A 15,859-nucleotide genomic window follows, 5' to 3' on the forward strand; every position below is an offset into this window, starting at 1 on the left:
CTGCTCTGAGTGGGGAAAGGATTTAAATGTACCTTTCCGACGGCGGGAGCGGCAGGTGTCTGTGAGAGCGCGTGGGAGAAGGAAACGGAGATCTCAAACAGCAGCACAGAGCTTCTGGTGAGCAGTGAGGTGCCAGGGCTATAAATAGCCCACGCTGGGCTCCTGGCTGGGACGAGGAGCGGCTTTAATGTCATGCACAGGGGCACATTAGGATGCAGCCGGCTGGCAGCGGTGCTCCTCTCCTTCCCCCCTGCCCATACGCTGCCTGGCCCGCCGCCTGCCAGACTCAGTGCTAAGGAGCAGCAGGCTCCTCTGTGGGATGGCACAGCCACCGCTCGTGTCGGTGGCCCACCTAAAGCATTAAGTGTCCTTCCCCAGACCTTGCCACGGGCACAGGACCGGGCACATCACCGTGTCGTGGGTGGTTCTGGGTGGCTGGAGCGGTTCCCGCGTAGGCGATGACTGGCCTGACTCCCACCCACCACTGCGGTCTGGGTACCAAAGCAGAGGAGATGCTGTTGCTCGTTGACCTTATCCAAGTCACTCTCAAAACCAGGGCCACTGTCTCTACAGCTGAGAGGAACCTCCCCAAACTGTTTCACCTGCCCTTGCTAGATCACAAAGAGCTCAAGTTATGCAAAAAATAAGGATTCCTGCCTGAATGTGTTATCTGCATATTTTTAATCAGACATAAGGCCTAACTATTTTCTTGTTTGTGTTGATGTAAATCAGAAACAGATCCACTAAATTGGTCCAGAACAATGGAGCCACACTGATTTACATCAGCTGCAGATCTTGTACTCTGTAAATTAAAGGGGAATAGAGAGGGCCATAATACACTATTTATATCTCCATATGTTAAGCAAAGATGGAAAAAAGATTAAGCAAAAATTAGGGTTATAAAATTGATAAATGTTGAGCCTATACTTTTAGTTGAGAAAGACATTAAGGGGTTTTCGGAATGTTCTTTCTTAAATGGCATTAATTTATTTATTCACTGTACTAATTGGTTGATTGGTCATAATAGCTTCTGAGAAAATTGAAAATGAAATGTATTTCCTTATCTAGCTTTTTAGTCTGACAGTTTTATTACAGAGTTTTTCCAAAAGCCTTGGAGGGATTGTTCAGGAATGTTCAACTGTTAACAGCGGTTTGTTGGGTTTAGGGGAAAAATTAAGATGTACATAATTTTAAAAAGCATATTTCATATCATTTGTGAACAAAACTAGGAAAAAAACCCAAAGTGATTAAAGTTTACTCATGTCAGAAAATTTGATAGGTCAGATTACAAAGATATATATTGTCTAAACTCCCAGATTGTTCTTATTAAAAGTTCAACTTTATCTTAGAAATAAAGATATCCAATCTGATACTCCAGCTTTCACAGAAGCCAAGATGGAACGGTGAACTGATGAAACGCCTCAGCTGTGATAAAAATGGACCATATCCCCTAAATTGCCTTGTTCTCCTGTTGTGTGGAAAAATTTATAGCATCGTGGTGGTGAACATGGCGTGTTTATGTAAAACATTTTATTTATATGAAACCACTTCGCTACCATAATAACAATCATGTTTCCTTTATGGGTGTGTTTCTTCAGCTAATTTCTGTAATGAGCCTGTTTCACAAAACCACTAAACCAATGCTTTTAAGACGAGTTCCTTTTTACCGCTCATGAAATTCTGAATATTTCTCTTGCACTTCACTGAATTAACTGGGCCACCCCACCCAGCAGCGGGGCGGCCGCCGGGCAGCTCTCGGCACTGCTTTATAACGACACAAACGGAGTAACACCGCAGTGAATCAGCCCCCCGATATTTTTGCTAGAATTAAAAGCTTTCTCTGCTGTAAGCCAACCCTGTTTTCACCTTCTTCATGTAATTAAGTCGTAATCTTTTCGTTCTGATATCATTATCTGTTGTCATGGTGATTTTAATTATAAAAATGAATGGCTGAGAAGTGGGCGAAGACAAAAGTTTTTGCTGAACTTCGTTAAGTTAATGGCAAAGGGAAAAATAGCTGTGGTAATACAACAAACGCCTGATCTTTTAACACAGTGTATTTTAAAACAATTATAAGTAGGTGTCAGAGACAGAAGAGACGCATTTGATGTGAATATTTTGGTGTTTAGGAAATATGTGTTGAATTTAACGTTTTAGAGCAATTTTTGGATGGCACCAGTCATACAGCCCCTTCTGGCGTTGCATGGACAAAGAAATTCCCTTCTAAATCTCAACTGCTAGTGGTTAACCTCACGGAAAAACACCCCCTTTTTAGGCAAAAGTCTGACCAGTTCCCAAGAGTATGTTTTTCAGAGTAAAGACTGGGGAAACAGATATGCAACATTTACCGTTCATTTGAAAGAAGAGAACCTGTTTTGCCGGGCGGGCGCACGCAAATTGTCCATAGGTGAAGCTGCACCATGGCTGGCAAGGAGCGGACCCACAAGGCGCAGGCAGTTATAGCTGAGCTTTAGACGAGCCCTGCACCAGCTCAGTTAAACTCTGGGTGGGATCAGGATGTGGTTTTTCTTTGCTGCCACTGAAGCATTGCAACCCATGTGCTGAACTAAACTCACCTCCTCTGGGTCTGCAGTTTTGCTCTGGCGCATTCTCCGCCGACAAATACATAGTTTTGTACAGAGGCGTCATTAAACAGTGGCACACCACTGTAGCTCAGAAGAGGAGAGCCTCATGCTTGGCTCTGTACCAGCGTGGCCACTGCTCTTTGCTCCTCCCAGCTCAGAAATTCCCTGGGGCTCCTCAGCCTCTTCTCCTGGGAAGCGAGGCAGCCCCTGATTTGGGGACTAGGACATCACTTTTGCTCTGCCTCCCGCGTGTGAGTAATTCCACGATGTCCATTCATCCTCTTGGCATCAGCCGTGCGTGGAAGTGCCTCCAGGCTGGCTGCAGCGGCGATGGCACCGGCACCGCTCGCTGCCGCAGCGGCTGCCTCCTCCCGGCACGTCGCACGTGGGCCGCTGCGGCACCCTCCCGCGTGGGCAGAGAGCCGCGGTGCGTTCAGGCCCTGGCGGTGGGTCTGGACCGCAGTACATTAGGTGCTCTACAAATGGCGATTATTCTTTTTGTATTTTGCTAGGACCAGTAATGATATTTTGGTTATCATATCCATATATACAATTTGGATACACAGGGAAAGAAAAAACAGAAGCGAAGATATTTCCAGTTTAATCTTATTATCTATTCTCTTATATCAGTCCAAATACAATATTGATTTTTTTTTTCTTAGGGTAAGTCTTGACCTTTAGAGCAGACCAAGGGCAATCTTGAGCTCGCCTGTGGCCACCGGTCCGGGGGGCAGCACCCCTGCAGTCCCTCTGAATTGAAATTTCTTTCTGACTCTGTCAACCTGATTCCCAGGTTGCCTGACAGATAATGTGGCATGCCAGCCACCCGCTGCTTTTTCATTTAAATAAATGAGAAAGTTGTGGCTAAATTAACACTCCAGCGGAGGTAATAAGGACCGACTCAGCAGCTGCCATGATGTATGCAAATTGCAGTTTCACACATTAGAAGCTAGATGTTGCTTAATTTGTAGGCCTTTCTGTCTTTTAAATGAAAGAGCCTCCATCAAATTCAGGGGATCTTAAAAAAAAAAAAAAAGGCAAAAGAAAGCCCCCAAAGTCAACTACTCACCAGTGCTTCTAACTGCACCTACAGTCTTTCTTCTGGGGTTTCCCCCCAGCCCCCCGGTAAGCAGTTATTATGGAGTTATACTGCACTGCCAGATGCTTTTAGGCAAAATATCTGCTGGTTTCCAATGAACACACAGCCTGATGAAGGAGGTGCTGCCAGCCCTTCGGTATAAACAGAAACCTGATTTTTTTTTTGCAGTGGTGCCACAATCCAGGAGCTCAACATCCATCAGTTTTTTTTTTTTTTCTCTGGAAATGAAACTGTAATAGCGCGAAGGAAGACCTGTGATAGCTGCCAGTTAATCAGACAGAAGGAACGGGCTGATAGGAGAGCATTTTTTCTCCTTTTAGATCAGTAGAGATGGGAACGGAGATGCAAAGAAGCATGTAACTGGGGCTTGTGGAAATGCTGTTCTGTACATTAGTTTTAGTGCTTTTTAATCTCTCTAAGAAAATGATGGATATAACTGCGTTAGGGTCAAAAAGATTTCTAAATGGACACCGAAACTGAAACTCAGGAAGGGAAGTGCATATTCAAATAGCAGAACTTGGGGCCATTATGGCCGCAGAAAGTAGAAGTAACTATAGTGTTTCTCAGGGTATGTATTGCAAGAGGAAGCAAAATATTAAAAACATTCTAAATCAGATTTTAGCTGGCTCAGAAATGCTGCAGCCACAGGATATAAGGCTAAAAAATGCTCCAGACTCACCCAAACTCTCCCAGGTTTTATTCAGAAAGGCAGAGGTTTCATTCTAAAATAAAACCCATTCAAATGCTTTGGGGTTTGCCTATCTTTTTTGCTTTCCTGACCTATATGGTCAGTCCTCAAAGAGCTATTGCCACAGCCCTTTGAATTCCTTTGGAGGAGATGCTCTTTCCTCTGCTCTGGTCCCCAATTCCTCCATGCTCAATTCCTGTTCCTGGATGTCACCTTCTTAGTCCTCACTTACCCCTTTCATAACCTAGAGATACCGCAGTCACCCCCAGCGTGCCGTTAGCAAAGAAATAACAGGAACTTGCCCTGCCTAGTCATTCTTTGGCTGCATGTGTTGAAACAAACTGTCACATGAAAATGCAAGTAAAAAAGCCACCGTGAGTTTGTGGGCAAGAAACACTCAAGCTGTAACCAAAACGCAGGGTCTGAGAGCACTTCCCAGTTCCCAGAAGTGAATGCATACCCGGGCTGGCTTCCAGCTCCCTGCTGAAGGCAACGCTGGCATACACCTCCTCCCCATCGCCCTTACTCCTCCAGGAAGGGAAACCTGAGCACTCGGGTGGGACGAGAGCTGCAGCCTGCCCTGCACTGAGCTATCAGGGACAGGGTGTGAGGGAAAAGCCCCAAAATGCCTCCGTCCTGCTGTTCAGATGTAATCTTGGCAAACTTGGGTGATTTACTACTCAGGACACCAAAGACGACCGTAATTCAGGCTGCTGTGACTTTCTCTGTCACTCAGTACAAGCCCCTGCAATTCTCTTTGGTCTTTGTCCCTCATGGCTAAACCAGGATGATGATGCTTTCCTACCAGTCAGAGAGATTAATTAGTATTCACTAAGCTGCAGGGCCTGTGTGCCAATTGTGCAAATTAAGAAGGGTATCCAGGTTTGGGTATTCCAACAAATTCTGCATTTGCTGCAGCCCCCCAACCTAGCGCACAACTGTGCCACAAAAAAAGGCATTAAAAAACCCTTTCTTATGCAGCGGTTACTCTGAATGAATTACCAAATATGAAGCAAACTATGCATTGCTTTTCTGACAGAGGCAATAGCTCTGAGAGACACGGACTTCTCCCATCACAGGCATGAGGCATCTGTCCCTAACGTGGTATGAAGATGATGCTGGTTCGTACATGTCCAGTCCTGAGCACTGAGCTGGAGGTGGCTCCTCTCTCCCCTTCCCCTGCTGCCCCAACTGGGGCTGGTGTTTGTAGCGTAGTGCTGGAGCTCCAACCCACATGATGAAACTATGTCCCAGAGGCAGACAGACAGCCTGAACTGTCCATCCATCCATGGGTGTCAAGGTGCTGGTCACAGGGAGCAAGGATGGCTCACCTAGCAGGGCCTTCTCCTCAACGACCTCGGTAAACGGCACACCTCCTGACTCAGGCCAGCACCAGGTATCCTCTTTCACCCCATGACCTGAGTCACCAGACTGTAGCTTTGTCAGTTCACCTGCGAGGGATGTCATGAATTAGGAGGTAAAAACTTGGAAAGATCTGCAATACTGTCACCCTTTTAATTGCCCATCTACAGTTGCCCATAAACATGCAGCTGATTTTGCTCAAACCTTGCAACTGAGCACAGTGGTTTATTCTAGAGCAGCAGTACATCACAGAAAATGAACAGGAATTAGGATCCTTCAAAAAAATAAAATTTCTTCTACTTCTGTCCACAAAAAAAGGATGAAGAAATGTAGCATCTTCCCAGTTACACCCCATGTGGCAGTCTTCCAAACCTCTTTCCATATGTTCCTAAGTGTCAAAAGCCCAAATGTTCCATATCTTGCTGCCAAATTCTCTGGCTCAATCCCAACAGCTCTTACAATACAGTTGGGTATTGTCTACTGAAAAAAAAAATAAATCACCTCAGACTGATAATTAAAAATATATTTGATCATCAGATAGATATGAATGGCCAAGGGGTGCTGTGCTGAATGAATCATTCACACTCACGGATTTCAAAGCAGCGGAAGGATAGCTTTCTGATCTGACTGAAGTTGCCCCAGAAATCCTTGTTTGTCGCAGAACGTATTGCTGAAGAGATCTGAAACTGGGGGCAGGGGTGGAGGCAGATGAGCCATGGCAGAGAGCTCTCAGTAGTGCCGGGGTGCAGCCTGGGGTACGCGTCTGAACTCGACGGCAGAGGCAGGGTTTGGACTCAGGCAGACATGGCTGGATTGGTTTCATCCCTGTCTCATTTCAGACTGAGCCCCACAAAACCAAAGGCTAGGAGTCCATCCTTGTTGCAAAGCAAAGCGTAGATGCTGCTGTAATCCCATCCCTGGAGGCGCTGAGGCGCTGGGCACAGGTCTGGGGACGGGGCTGAGGACCCACGCGTTGCTCAGCGTGTCTCATACACATTTCACGGCACAGGAGGGGAAGAGATGCTCGGTGCTCTCTGGCTCAGCTGCTGAATGTTGCAGCTTTCCCTCTGCTGTCCTCTTCCTCAAAACCTCCCAAGGTCTGGGAATGATGGAGTTCCATGCAGATATCTGCATCCAGGAGCTGAGTGTTTACTCTTCTGCCTGTGAGGACAGCATCTCCAAACCTTGCACTTCCATTTTTAAAAGTTACTGTAACTCCAGAGAAGATCCAGTAATGTACTAGGAAAAGTCAACGAGTAAAAATAATCAACACATGCTGGTACCAAAGCATAGTACTGTGGACTGGAAGGTTCCTATGTGCAGGAGTCCAGGAAGCCCCACCGACAGGTCCGTAACAGGAATCTGAACTGACGTTACCAGCCCACAGCAACCGCAGATGCTCATGACTCTGAAGCGCAAACAAAACCACAGATACCTTTGCTACATGAGAATCGATGACTGTAGCCAAGATATAATAGATATCTTGTGTTAGAGGAACCAGGATGAGGGCTGGGGGGTGAACTCTCAGATACTGTAACTTTTGATGTTACTGAGAGCACATGGTGCTAATTTACAATAAGATCAAATACGAAGGGTGTTGAAGGCTTTGAGGATTGAAGGGGTCCATCTCTAAAGCACACGAGGCTCGGGTAACAATCCTTTGTTGTCCTGAGATATAGCATTGTCATCTCATATAGGAAATAGTTTGCCTGTGGATGCTTTGTCCCCTTTTTCACTGCAATGCTCCTCATTTGACATCCCCTTTCTCAAAGTGTGCTTCTGGGTTAATTATTACATGTATTAATTCAGTCTAGGAGGAAAAACAGTTTTCCTGCACTAGAAGGCATGAAGTAAATTGTAGCAGATACTGTAAAAATTAAATAACTGAGAGGGAACAATTATGAAGCAGATGCAAACAGGAACGAATGTGGTGCTTAGTACAGAATAAGTCACGTGTGAATTCATGGTATTAGGGCGCAACACTGAGCACAACTGCGCCTTAATTTTGTTGGCCACTTGGTGCTACCACAGTGTGTGTACGGGAGGACGCTCCCAGGAGGGAGCAGTGCGTTTGGTATACGGGTTCTGTAAGACATGAAGATACTGCCTAGCACCTAGGCCGGGATGGCAGCGTAGCTGCTAGAATTCTCTTGTTCCAGAACGTAACGCTTGCTTTTTCTCCAACATGCATTTCGCACTAGGGATATTCTTTATTTTCTCTAGTGCTACTCCTGATTTACATCAGCGTGAGCAAGAGCAGAATCAGGCCTCCAGTTAAATAACTAATGCAGCTGTTTTGCTGAACCAGCTTCCTGGCTGGGACTGAATCCAGTCAGCTGTGGATAACAAACCCCAGTAATAGAGATTGCAAAGATTTCATACATTAATTTCTTTTCTTAATATTTGCAGAGTTACTTTTCTTACAAAATCTGTTAGGCAGATGTTAGGAAGTAATTACTGTACATGAATCAGAAAGAAAATGCATATCTTACACTGAACATGTGTGAGTGGACTGAGTAAAGAAACCGAAAATAACTGAGAAAAAAAGCTCAAATATATCGAAGCAGAATCTGCCAGAATTTGCTATAGGGCTATAAGTAAGAAACAGCACAAGGCACGCTCTTCCCATGAGCCATACATTCATTGTATATCCAAAACAAGAAGCCTGCTACCTGTTCTCGCAACAGCAGACTTACGCTCCCCGTTCCTGGACAGAAGGTGACATTAGCCCTGGCTGGGCAGGCAGAGTTTCCATCAGCATCTAAGAGCCTTTCAGGCAATTACATCGGTAACCAGCGTGGTGGACGAGTGAAGATGTTGCTGCGTACACTCTCATGCTCAGATATCCCCAAGCATCCTTAGATCACGGCGCGCACAGATGTAAATATGACTGATCATATGAGTTAAAACTCTTGCCTCCGTGTACAGAATGACTGTAATTTTTATATATAAATACAACCAATCTTCAAACAATGGTGGCAGCAGTAATAACATGCAGGAGATTAGCATAAAAAGCAAAATTAGAGGGAAAATTTTGCCCTGAAGGATGTGGCTATCCAGGCTGAGCGTTCGTCCAGGACACAATATTCCCTCTACTTGCAAATCTGGGTAATCTTTAACAACGGAAAAACTTCCTACTTCGGTTGTTCACAGTGCTCTGATGGATAGATTTCGAGATGAGATGGGAGTTAGTCATGGTATAACTGGGTAAACAAAATCAGGAGCATTAAGAGTGGATTCTGCCCTCAGTTTGCCTCCAGCATTCAGCCCTACTTTTCTCTGCTCTGATTTCTCCCTTGTAAAATAAAAACTTTATCCTTCCTTTCTGAAGTACTTTGAAATCTCAGGTTCCAAGTACTAAATCAGAGTTAAATAAAATATCTCAGTAACTAATAATAAAAATACTGCGTGTCTTTTACGGCATTTTCCATCACCAGCAGTTAATGCGTTTCATAGACCAGGTTGGTATAATTACCTTTATGTTGCGGTGTGCCTGGACCAACTGAGGCCAAGTAATGAAATGATTCACCTGCACCGCGAAAGCTCCCTTAAGATCCCTTTCAGGGGCATAAAGCAGACCTCCAGATTGTGCTGATCTTCACACATAAAATCAATTTAGTTCAAAAAATAAATTGCACATCCCTAACTATGGCCCTCTAAAATCCCACCTCAGTGTTTATGAACCTCTAAACACTATAAAAAGAAATGTTACAAAAGAAGCCTTTAAAATTACAAACCAGCCAGGATGTTTAATATTTCACGCTTAAATTACAATGTAAAACCTCATTTTGAAAAATGCTATGAAAGCATCAGGGTTGGGTGCATTTTAGAACAGCATTTGTCATAAAATCGCGCTTGAACATTTGGGTTGCCAAGGCAGAAACAAGCATCACAGACACATTTTACCCTGATGGGGATTCATCAAGGTTGTGCCGTGCAGCTGTTGTCTTAGTAAAAGAAAGTATCGGCCTCTGGCTGGAAGAAACAGAAACATAATTATGTTATGATGAGCTGGAAAACATGCAAAGAAAAATTGGAATGCAAAGCATGATAAATAATGCTTTGTCGATTGCAAAGCAGCAAGAAAACCAGGCGGCACAATAATAACTCTTCTCCAGTCAATGCTTCCAGTTTGGCTACCAAAATAAAGCCCCACTCTAACCACGACAGAATAGCTGCATCTTTTGGCTGTATCATTTAGTCCTGACACAATGATGCTGGGTTTGAAAAGTGGATTATGCAGGAGGCATCCTGAGTAATAGAAATGAGAAAAGGAATGGTCAGATGCTTCTTGAAATTGAGACCATAATTCCATTCGGAGCAAATTTCTAATGTTGCCTTGTCCTGATTTTTATGCATATTAAAATTCAAACCTTAGAACCTTTTCCTTTAAGATGCCCTTTAATTACGTTTTCTGCCATAAAAGCCCTGTTTCTACCGAGGTGACCAACATTTTATCAATAGTAATATAGAATCACAGGATCGTTACGGTTGGAAAGGACCTCCGAGATCATGGAGCAGTCCTATCGCAGTAAGATAGGAAACGCCATCCCGTAACAGACTCATTAATCTGTCTGTCCTCACGGGGACAAGGACAGGATTTCCCTTCAAGTGCTGCAGCAATGTGCTTGTCCAGGGTACAAACCGCTGAAGTTTATTCTCGTGATGTGAGTGAATCCAGACGGAAAATTGGACTAATTATATACCAGCACAGGAAACTTTGATTTAGAAACCAATACTGGGCTGCAGAGATAAAAAGAGACAAATGTTTAAAGAAAACCTTCTCATGATCAAGGGGAAAATCATTAAAAAGAAAAAAAAGAGCTGTGTGGGAAGGGGAATTTGGTAGGGCTGCCGTGGCCCCAGCTCCCAGGGCCCGGAGAAGCTGTGGCCGTGCCCTCTAGCGCCGGCACCCGCAAGGCTGCACCGCAAGCTCTGCCAGCCAGGGCTTCTGCGCCTGGGCGCAGCCAGCAGCCCGCCGGCCTCTGCAGCACCCTGGGGGACACTGCCAAGGTTACGCAGGTCCACGCTTCTGTAAAAACCATATTTATTCCCAAGGCAGAGTTATTCTCAAGCAAGAGGGCTGCTGGAATAACTCTATCAACCTCCCCTCTACAGACAAAACTTCAGGGCAGAATTTCCACCTTTCATTTTGAATTTCCACCTTTCATTTTGAATTTCCTATCTCAGAGGATGCCTTTTATGTATTTCATGCTAAGAACGCCTCAGAAGCTGGTATTAACATTCTTGTGGGTTTTTTAATTAAAAAAACCCCAAATGAACTCCCAAACAAAGCGTGTACCGCTTCTGTAATTAAAAACAACCAGCTCTCAAATTAGCATCTATGTAGGATGGGTCATCTTCTGTACATCAGTTTAAAGGACTGAAACCTATATTCAAAGAGTGTATTTTTAAGTGTGTATTTTTGGTCCTGTCAAATAAGGAGCACAGGCAAGGTACTAATCACTTCACTCATATAGCTACTGTTTGCAGTCACGGCTTTGTAAGCGACTTCTAATGACAGCACGATTTCCCAAATTTTTATTACCTACAGAAAAATTAGGACTATTTTTACCACTTATTATTTTCATTTACATGGTAAAAATACTTTATAACTTGACTGCAGTTTGCATCTAGGGGTATTAAACCATTTGTAGCTTAATCTAATAATTCTATTCCCACTGATTAGGGAAGGCGAAATGACTGATGGGCAACGAATCAGCGGAGGCCTGCAAACAATTTCTGCCAGCCCTATCCGCTCAGATGGCCTGCGCTAACCCTTCAGCCTTTCGCCGTTTCGCTGGGCGCTCGTTTGTGAAGAGGTGCATGAGACTGCAGAATTGCAGCCCAATGCCAAGCTGGTTGTTATTTCTCCTGATAAGAGTTAAGCTTAACCTGATCAATAAAATACTGTCCTTTAACGTTTTCTTCCTCAATCCGGTTTGCCTGACACCGGGTTTCTTTTTTGGCTGCAAGGCATTAAAATAGGTATTTTACGGGAAAACGAAAGCAGTTTATCCCAGCCCCCATTCCTGTCTCATCCTCGTATATGTCTTATTCAGGAATACCAACAGGCAAGCAAAGGCAGATCACACAAGTATGTAAAGCTGAATGCCTGGACTCTGGCTAGGGGTAAATAAAAAAATAGCCAAAGAGAAGGGCAAATCCAAAATAATGCCTCCAAACTGCCAGCCGCAGTGGCATCGGCTTCTCTGCTTTTGACTTGATTTTACCTCTCCGTGCTCCATCTCCCATGGTCCCCAGGTGCTCTCTGCTGGCGCTGGCTGTTGCTCTCTCCAGCTGCTCCCTGACCGCTGCAACGTCCAGCATTTTTCTGTTGGAGCAGACTCTTCCATAACCACATACTTCTTAAGATATTTTATTATTGCGTCCTCCTTCTCTATTATTTTTTCCTCCTCCTGGTCAGCAAAAGTTCTCTTTATGTCCTGGCGAGCAGAATCCCAAACGGTTTAGCACCCACACTCCATCAAATCCACTTCTCAAACAAAAATACGCCTTTGCCATTTCAGAACATGGTATCGTCAACCAGAGCAGAAGGATCTCATAAAGTCTATTTACCTTTGCATGCCAATGGGATATGATCCATTCAAAATTCATTTTGTGAATGAAAGCCTAACGACAAAGAAAATCCCACCTCATTTCTTACCCCCCCCGAATTACACGCCAGCCCGCCGTGCCGTCTCCCATCCAGCCTGCTCTCTCCCTTCCCTTCTCGCTGGCCCATTTTCTCTCTCCCTTTGCTGTGGTAACAAGTTTTCATTGTATGCGTTTTCTCTGTCATTCCAGCAACGGATTCTTTTCCTAAAATTTACCTTATCTGAGGGCGTAAGCCTTTTCTCCGTACTCCTGTGGGTGCCTTGGGAGTCAATGGAGACGCTTAAACTAAGCAGGGCTCAGCCTTTAATAAACCAAACACCTTTCCCTACAAGGCTTAAGCAATTACCGAGTTAGCATAACGATTTCACCAAGTGTATTTCTATTTTTTATTACGAAGTTGATTTAGCTTAAACTGTGTTTCCAAAACGTATTTCACTCCACAGAGACAAGAGAAGATGTTACAGTCTCATAAATACTGCATGCTCAGACATCCCTTTGATTCCTCCCAGGGAGCTGGCATGCAATAATTGCTCTGCCGAAGGCCCGTAGATTGTTTGGATATCAGCTAGGTGAACTCTTCAGACCCAATCCAGTTTTCTCAGGTGGCTTTTCATTCACAGCTTCAACTCCATAAAATAATAAGGTAACTAGTCAGCAGTTGCTTCTCATTCATTTTTCTGATGCTATCACGAGATGGGGGCGGGCGTGCTACCTCTGAGAAGAAATGTCCTCAAATTCCCGGGGGCTCCGGGAAGCTGGGAGAAGGGAAGGAGGGGTCGGCCGATCCTCCGCTCCTGTGCAATGGTGGGAACCTGGGCCTGGCAGGGAGCGTAGGCTGGACCGCGGTCCTGCTGCCTTCAATAGTTGCTGCAGGGAGGTTAACGGGGTATCGAGGGAATCAAACGTCCGGACTGACCAGCGCAGGCTCTCAAAGCCAGGATCTCGCCCTCGTGTCCCAACAAAGGTCATTTTCTTTGAGGTGCTATTTTTATCCTGAATTTTAGAAAGGGATTTTTTTCCTTGTCACTCCCCACCTCTGTGGCCCTGGGAACTGGGATATTCCCAGCAGCACAGCGGGAGAGGAGCCTGTTCCTGGCATCAGGTTTCAGGGATGGCTGCAGGGAAGCAGCAAAGTGCTCCTGGCAGATAAACTGCGTGAGCAGGGGAAGAGGCTTCTTTCCTTCTTTCTTTCCTTCTTAATCCAGTTATTATCTGATCTGGATCCTTTAAATAAATATATATGCCCTTGCTTCTTCCAACTCTGGAGCTGGTGAGAGCTCTTTAATTCCCCCCATCCGTGCTTAGACAGTAGCTGGCCTGGCAAATTGTACGCCTCCAAGTGCAGCTCCCAGGGCTCTGGGTACGACCCCATCTGACGTACATCTTGCTCATTATAAACAACCATAAATGTTGGCTTTGTTTGTTGTTTTTTTCCAAACAATAGCAGTTACAGGAATATGTAATTTTGCTTTTGCCATTTATAACTAACCCCCCCCCCCCCCGGGGCATTTAATATAAATGACACTGAAAGAGGAAAAAGATCTGGTTTGGATTTCCTTTTTATTTTTATATGGGTCATCTCTGAGGTTTTGCATTTATTGTTATTATTGTTAGTATATATTTCTTTCCTTTCCTCAGCCTTTGCTCCCAGGTTTGGACTCAGTGAGCACATTGCCTAGCTTTGAAAAATAGTGTTAATAGCTGCCTCTTCTGAAAAAGGCCTGAGATCTCCGAGTATATGTAGGCATGTAAAGATTAAAGTTTACAATATTATCCTGATGAAACCTAAAAGGCCTGAATCTGTGCCCTTAATATAAACAAGTTGAAAGTGCTCAATAAATGCTAAGCACTTAACAGTATTAAATGACAAAACTCAGTACCAGGATGCCTCAAGGCGGGGAAGCTATCTGAACTTCGGCAACCCTTGCTGTGACAATTTTTATAAGCAAGTATCATATACCATCAAACAGAGCTCAAATTAGACAGTTGCAACAGATGTACTGCATACAATCTATGGTGGTTAGGTGCCCTATTAGATTACGTATGTATAAATTATACACTGTATTTATAAATTGCCTTTACCATGGTGCACAGCGAGGGGCTCGGGTGCTCCTCCGAACTAGTGTCTGAAGGACTCAACCTTTCCGGCGTGGCTTCGAAGTCCGAAGAGCCGCACATCTAACCGCCAACAGTGGAGTTTGGGTTTGGGACTCGGCAGAGCGGCTCAGACCGGGGAAGCCCAGACGGCAGCAGGGCTCCACAGTCTCCCCTCTCTGAATTCAGGCTGTCAGAGCCGTCCCCGCTCCCGGGGTGTCACTCGTGGCCACCCACGCCCGCTGGCAGCCAGCTGGGCGGCCGCTCCTGCGGGAAGAACCCGGTGTTTTGGCTTCGCCAGCCGCTCCCCGCCGCCGTGCCGAGGCAGCGGGGAGGCAGCGGGCGGCTGAGCCGTGCCGAGCCCCCGCGGGCCGGGCAGCGCCGCGCCAACGCCGCCCTGGGGCGGGGGGCGGCGGCTTCTTCCCCCACCTCCTCCGCGGCCGAGCGGCTGGGGGGGCTCCCGCGCCCCGCTCCCCGCCCCGCCCTGCCCTGCCCGCCGCTCCGCCCGCCCGCCGGGCACCGCGGCCGCCTCGGCGCCCAGCCCGGCCCGGGGGGCAGCAGCCACCGCGTCCCGGCCGCGGTACCGCTGCCTGCGGGAGCAGCCGGGGCGCAGCCTGCGGTGGAGCCGCCCGGCTTCGGGGGAAGCGGGGAGGATGCGTGTGCGGGGCTTGCGACCTGCGATCGCGTCGGTGCTTGGATCCCTCTCCCTCCTCCTCCTCCTCCTCCTCCTCCTCCTCCTCCTCCTCCTCCTCCTCCTCCTCCCCGCCCTCCCGCTCCCCGCCTGGCAGCGAGGGGCTGGGGAAGTTGCGCTTCCACGCGAGATGGCTTCACAGCGGGGATCGCTTTGAGAACAAGGTCTCCCCCTCCCTCGCCTCCCCGCGTCGCCGTGGCCTCCGAACAGTAAGTGGCAGGAAGGCAGGAAAGTTGCAAACAACCTGCAGCGGCAGGAACTTTCCGAGCTGCTCCAGCTGCATGTGTTCAAGGTGCCTTTGATGGGCGTGCGGCAGCTTCTGGACTGCAGCTTTCCCACTCGTCAGCCCTCCCTCTCCCCCACCCTTCCCAGCCTCCCCTCCCACCGCCGCCACTTCAGCCCACACACGCGATTTGTCTGAGAAGGCAAAAAAAAAAAAAAAAAAAAAAAAAAAGACCAACAAAAAAAAAAACCCAACAAGCCAAAAAACCCAACCAAAAAGTGATGACATGAAGTGGTGAATTACCCAAGCGACTTTCCTCAAAGAGCGAGCGAGGCGGGGAGCGGAGCCGCGCCGGAGCCGCGGCGGGGAGCGGCCGGGGAGCGCGGGGGGTGCCCGCCTGCTCCGCGGCGGCAAGCAAAAAGCCGGAGCTGCTCGCATTTGACTTGCCATGCCGGCTCCTCACTAGAATGCAAAGCCTCGCACAGGATGAAAACAGGTT

The 15,859-nt window shown here is 46.6% G+C and overlaps 2 protein-coding genes across 16 annotated transcripts in view; one reads left to right on the forward strand and one right to left on the reverse strand.

The window, feature by feature from the left end:
• KBTBD12 (kelch repeat and BTB domain containing 12) overlaps nucleotides 1-15,803 on the reverse strand; it is a 56,915-nt gene extending 41,112 nt beyond the window's left edge. For 5 of the 14 annotated variants that reach the window (XM_087743988.1, XM_087743987.1, XM_087743985.1 and 2 more), the window contains exons 1-2: nucleotides 15,382-15,493; nucleotides 14,435-14,713 (exon numbers count right to left, since the gene is read on the reverse strand). The gene's annotated coding sequence lies outside the window, so the exon portion shown is untranslated. Of the gene's footprint in view, nucleotides 1-32; nucleotides 167-352; nucleotides 638-11,967; nucleotides 12,181-14,434; nucleotides 15,078-15,381; nucleotides 15,531-15,663 lie in introns of those variants that run through there. The other 9 variants (XM_087743983.1, XM_087743982.1, XM_087743981.1 and 6 more) reach the window with 6 other exon arrangements.
• MGLL (monoglyceride lipase) overlaps nucleotides 15,209-15,859 on the forward strand; it is a 67,705-nt gene continuing 67,054 nt past the window's right edge. The window contains exon 1 of one of the 2 annotated variants that reach the window (XM_087744004.1): nucleotides 15,209-15,346. Coding sequence is in view for 1 of the 2 variants with exons in the window: in XM_009476394.2 (XP_009474669.2) it covers nucleotides 15,847-15,856 (10 nt within the window). In the remaining variant the exon portion in view is untranslated. Of the gene's footprint in view, nucleotides 15,347-15,655; nucleotides 15,857-15,859 lie in introns of those variants that run through there. The other variant, XM_009476394.2, reaches the window with a different exon arrangement.

This window comes from Nipponia nippon, unplaced genomic scaffold (genome assembly GCF_047370975.1).
Source record: "Nipponia nippon isolate SJK-2023a ecotype South Korea unplaced genomic scaffold, ASM4737097v1 scaffold_9, whole genome shotgun sequence".
Lineage (NCBI taxonomy): Eukaryota > Metazoa > Chordata > Aves > Pelecaniformes > Threskiornithidae > Nipponia > Nipponia nippon.